Source organism: Lampris incognitus, chromosome 10 (genome assembly GCF_029633865.1).
Source record: "Lampris incognitus isolate fLamInc1 chromosome 10, fLamInc1.hap2, whole genome shotgun sequence".
NCBI lineage: Eukaryota > Metazoa > Chordata > Actinopteri > Lampriformes > Lampridae > Lampris > Lampris incognitus.
The window spans coordinates 51,137,729-51,143,276 of NC_079220.1; the positions used below are offsets into that span (position 1 = coordinate 51,137,729).

A 5,548-nucleotide genomic window follows, 5' to 3' on the forward strand; every position below is an offset into this window, starting at 1 on the left:
GGAGTCGTTTACGCCCGTGCCCGCCCCCTAATAAATAAAAGCCACGTAACAGTGCACAAGTCAGAGACCCCCCTACCCCCACCCACCACCCCCCGATGGTGTTTTCTTGGCACATTTGACCAAGCAAGCGTTTCTTCGGGCTGATGTTTAACGGGGGGGGGGGGGGGGTCTGTGAAGGGATTTCTGCAGGCAGCAGTGTACTTTAGTGGACCTGACGGGACACCTCCGGCCTGCCTGCAGGCAGACCACACTTAACCGGGTCTCCAGCACAGACTCAGGCCCAAGACAAGTCCGGGTGGATTTGGGTGCGGGATCCATACCACGTCACTCTGATCTTTTTAAATGTACAAAGAGTGAATCAGCACGACCCAGTCTCCTGCTTAAGACGTGCCTCCTTAACCCCCGGTTATAAGGATATACACAGACCGCCACGCCACCCGTAGCGGTCTATTCCGTTGCCTACCAACACGGGGATCGCAGGTTCGAATCCCCGTGTTACCTCCGGCTTGGTCGGGCGTCCCTGCGGACACAATTGGTCTGCGGCTGGGAAGCCGGATGTTTGTATGTGTCCTGGTCGCTGCACTTAGCGCCTCCTCTGGTCGGGTCAGGGCGCCTGTTCAGGGGGGATGGGGAACTGGGGGGGGGGGGTAGCGTGATCTTCCCACGCGCTACGTCCCCCTGGCGAAACTCCTCACTGTCAGGTGAAAATAAGCGGCTGGGGGCTCCACGTGTATCGGAGGAGGCATGTGGTAGTCTGCAGCCCTCCCCGGATCGGCAGAGGGGGCGCAGCAGCGACCGGGACGGCTCGGAAGAGTGGAGTAATTGGCCAAATGCAATTGGAGAGAGAGAGAGAGAGAGAGAGAGAGAGAGAGAGAGAGAGAGAGAGAGAGAGAGAGAGAGAGAGAGAGAGAGAGGAGGGGATGCATGCCTAATTAACTCCTGGTTATAAGAGGGATTATTAAAGGACTTTAGTTGTTGCAAAAGGACACGATACAGCAGGGCATTAACAGTAAAACTCCTCCGGGTTGGTCCCGTGCGTGCACGGGGATTCGGTAGTTCATAACATCCGGTCTGTGCACGGCTTCACAGTGACAGTATAGAGGGACAGATGCTTATTACAGCGATACGAGTGGCGTCAACAAAATGACACCGATGGACAGACGATACCTCATCCAAAAAAGAGAAAGGGGGGGGGAGAGGTACCCACATGCAGAAGATAATCACCACGGTTCTCACAAAATCAATGTCTTCCTCATCCTGGTCTCGCCAGACCGCCATCTTGCAGTATTTCCAGTGCAACTCGCGGTGTGTGTGCGCCAGCGTGGGAGGGGTAATGTTGTCTGTGCCATGCTGACACTGTGTCTCGTTTGTGCAGGTGGGATATGCCTTAGCCCGTGTGTCTTAGTGGCAGGGACAGAGAGAGAGGCCGCTGCGCATCATGGACACCTGGATCTTCCCGTCGCCACCGCCCAACCTGTCGGAGCCTCTCATGTACGAGGGCTTTGCGCAGGTCAACGAGTCGGACGTCGACGGGAACTACACGGACCACAGCTTCAACGGGACCAGCACGGTGGTCATCACCTGCATGTACTTCCTGGTGTGCACCGTGGGGCTCTGCGGGAACGCCCTGGTCATCTACGTCATCCTGCGCTACGCCAAGATGAAGACGGTCACCAACATCTACATCCTCAACCTGGCGGTGGCCGACGTCCTCTTCATGCTGGGCCTGCCGTTCATCGCCATCCAGTTGGCGTTGGTCCACTGGCCGTTCGGCCCCGTGCTCTGCCGCGTGGTGATAACCATCGACTCCCTGAACCAGTTCACCTCCATCTTCTGCCTGATGGTCATGAGCATCGACCGCTACCTGGCCGTGGTGCACCCCATCAGGTCGACCAAGTGGCGCAAGCCGCGCATGGCCAAGACCATCAACCTGGCGGTCTGGGGGGTGTCGCTGCTGGTGAACCTGCCCATCGTCATCTACAGCGGGCTGATCACCAAGCACGACGGCTGCTTCTGCACCATCGTGTGGCCCGAGCCCCAGGAGGCTTACTACACGGCCTTCATGTTTTACACCTTCTTCTTGGGCTTCTGCCTGCCCCTCATGGTCATCTGCCTCTGCTACCTGCTGATCATTTTCAAGGTCAAGTCGTCGGGCATCCGCGTGGGCTCCACCAAGAGGAAGCGCTCGGAGAGGAAGGTGACCCGGATGGTGTCCATCGTGGTGGCCGTGTTCGTCTTCTGCTGGCTCCCTTTCTACGTCTTCAACGTCACTTCCGTCACCGGCACCATCAGCACCACGCCCGTCCTGAGGAGCACCTTCGCGTTTGTGGTGGTGCTCGGCTACGCCAACAGCTGCGCCAACCCCATTCTGTATGCCTTCCTGTCGGAGAACTTCAAGAAGAGCTTCCAGAATGTCCTGTGTTTGAAGAAAGTGGGCGGGCTGGACGAAACTGAGCGCAGCGACAGCCGGCAGGACAAGTCTCGCATGATGAACGACCCCACCGAGACCCAAAGTACTCTGCTCAACGGGGACCTGCAGACCAGCATCTAAGAGCGGAAAGGACGGGCTAAGAGGAGACCCCCAGTTCCACACGCGCGCGCGCGCGCACATAAGGGCGCAACGAGTGGGGGGGTGCAGAGGGTGCAATGCACACAGGCGCCGCATCAAGCGGGGGCGCCAAAAGTACAGTGTACAGTAAATAATTTCCGGTTATAGGCCTATTTGTGTTTTAAAAGTTGAATATTTATAAATGTCATTACTTGGATGAGAATTTTGGATTAGAACATATAGTTACATTTTATATATTGTAATTACAAATTTTTTTTTGGCGTACGGTCTTTTGGCGCCCCCGCTGATGCGGCGCCTGTGTGCATTGCACCTTCTGCACACCTCCCCCCCAGGTTGCGCCCCTGCGCGCTCGCACACACGCACGCACACACACACACACACACACACGAGAGACGGAGGCACAGGAATGAACACATAGAGCCGGAACCAGCCTGTTATATTGCATGCTAGCACACTCTATGTACTCTTATTACTCTCTCCTTCTCTCTCGCTCTCTCGCTCACTCTCTCTCTCTCTCTCTCTCACGCGCACGCACGCACGTACGCACGCGCACGCACACACACAGCCGTCTTTCTTAAAATGAGAACAGTCGGCTGGTATAAGACCGATGATATCCTTATGTACAACATCTGTGGTCTGTGAAGTCAGATCAGACGGGATCAAATGTCCACTGAATATCAAAGAGTTCAAACAGGAACGTGTCGTTTGATAGGGGGGGGGGACAAAGGGCTGCTGGAAATTAAAAATACAAAGAAAGAAAACAACAGAAAACAACGCGCTGTTTCTGTATCTGCCTGTATTGTCGAACAAAGACGCTTGTTGTTGGTTTCCATGGAGATCAACAAATCCATTGTAACACAATCAGAAGTGCATACTATGGGGGGGGGGGGGTTGCTCATTGCCGTGTTTGCTCGGAAAGCTGAACAGACTGTTCCGCGAGTACCGACACCCAGAAAAGGTGGACGGTGACAGGACACCGACACCCACCGTGTCCTCAAGAGATATGGATTTCCCCTGGAGACCTAGGGCCACACACACGCACGCACGCACGCACGCACACACATGCATGCATGTACATATACACACGCGCACGCGCAGCAGAGGACGTTTCGAGTCCCCGCTGTGCTGCATGATGTCAAATATGAGAACGCGTCTCTGTGCTCACAAACTGAAATAATGTGGATAAAATGTGCAGCGTTATCCTTTCCGCGGACTTCTTTCAGCCTCACTGAGAGGCGGGGGGAGAGGGGGGGGTTAACCGGTGGTGAAGTCTGACAGCCTTTGAGTCAGTCACTGGTTGGATTGTCTACAGCTGGTGTAAAAGGTGAGCCAGTTTTCACCGAGGGCACGATAACGAAGAAGAAACCCGTGAGGCTTGCTGACGGTGATATTCCGCTTCCGCTGTTTAAAATATGGCTCGGCCATTCTGGACCTTTAAAAGTGACGTTGTAGGCGGGCGAGGACTTCCTCAGCATCCGATGGTGTCATGACTGTCAAACCGATGAATCGGGGTGTTTTATAATACGGCTGTTGAATTTTATATGATACCGTATATATATATATATATATATATATATATGAAGAGCATGCGCTGGGGGACGACGCTTTAAAGTGTAATATTCGGGGCCACATTTTCCTCCCGTTCGTCAGACACACGTGTACAACCCACATTACTGCTGTTGCATTGGCCTGGGACGTTGACCAGGTCGGCCACTAACCTACTGCTGCTAGACTGTAGAGATCACATGTGTACGTGTATATAGCGTAATATGATGTCGTGCTGTATAATAATGCTTGCCCCAGACGTGTAAATCATGCAGTACTGTCATTTTGCAATGTCAATATCCATCATAGCCCTTTTCCACCAACAGGGAACGGGTTCGGTGCCGGTTCAGAGCATTTCGACCAAAAATAAATTGGCAGCGAACCCGAAAAGTTAGTTCCGAACCGGCACAAAAAAAAAAGCTGGTTTTTCAGCGCGAACCGTGACGACATCAATGGGCGCGTAACATTCCAGAGGAAGAAGAAGAGAGGCGATAGCCTAACGGTAGATAATGAAGAAGAGAAGAGAGGAAATACTAGCCTAACGGTAGATAATGAAGAAGAGAAGAGAGGAAATACTAGCCTAACGGTAGATAATGAAGAAGAGAAGAAGAGAGGAGATAGCCTAACGGTAGATCATGAAGAAGCGAAGAAGAGAGACGATATTCTAACGGTAGATAATGAAGAAGAGAAGAAGAAAGGCGATAGCCTAACGGTAGATAATGAAGAAGAGAAGAAGAGAGGCGATAGCCTAACGGTAGATAAGGAAGAGAAGAAGAGAGGAGCTATCCTAACGGTAGATAAAGAAGAGAAGAAGAAAGGCGATAGCCCAACGGTAGATAATGAAGAAGAGAAGAAGAGAGGAGCTATCCTAACGGTAGATAATGAAGAAGAGAAGAAGAGAGGAGCTATCCTAACGGTAGAAAATGAAGAAGAGAAGAGAGGAGGCATCCTAACGGTAGATAATGAAGAAGAGAAGAAGAGAGCAGATAGCCTAACGGTAGAAAATGGCGAAATCGGCAGATAAGAAGGGTGCGCAGTGGTCAGCTGAGGAAGCTCAGTGTTTGGTTGTTACCTGGGCATCTCCCGAGTGTCAGGAGAAACTAGAGAGTAGCATGAGAAAGAGGAAGCTGTATGGCGAATTAGAAGAAGAGATGGCCAAGAATGGGTTCACTCGAACGCAAGAACAAATGATCAACAAGTTAAAAAAAAAAACTTAAGAAGGACTACCGAGACGATAAAAGAGTTGTCCAAAGGTGGAGCTGTACGACGTCATAACGCGATGCCATATTATTGCTAGCTAGTGGGTTCAATGGGATGTAGCTAATGTTTACTTCCGGTGTGCAACGCACAGAGTCCCCCTTTGATGACGTACAACGGTTCCGCTAAAAACCGGTCGAAACACGGGCCCGTTCGCCACACAACACGGATCCCGAA

The 5,548-nt window shown here is 52.2% G+C and overlaps 1 protein-coding gene across 1 annotated transcript; it reads left to right on the forward strand.

Moving 5' to 3' along the window:
- Window positions 1-1,438: 1,438 nt before the first annotated feature.
- Window positions 1,439-2,566, forward strand: LOC130120153 (somatostatin receptor type 2-like). The gene has a single exon (XM_056288821.1). It carries the CDS (start codon window positions 1,439-1,441, stop codon window positions 2,549-2,551), a length of 1,113 nt encoding a protein of 370 aa, XP_056144796.1. The 3' UTR covers window positions 2,552-2,566.
- Window positions 2,567-5,548: the final 2,982 nt, after the last annotated feature.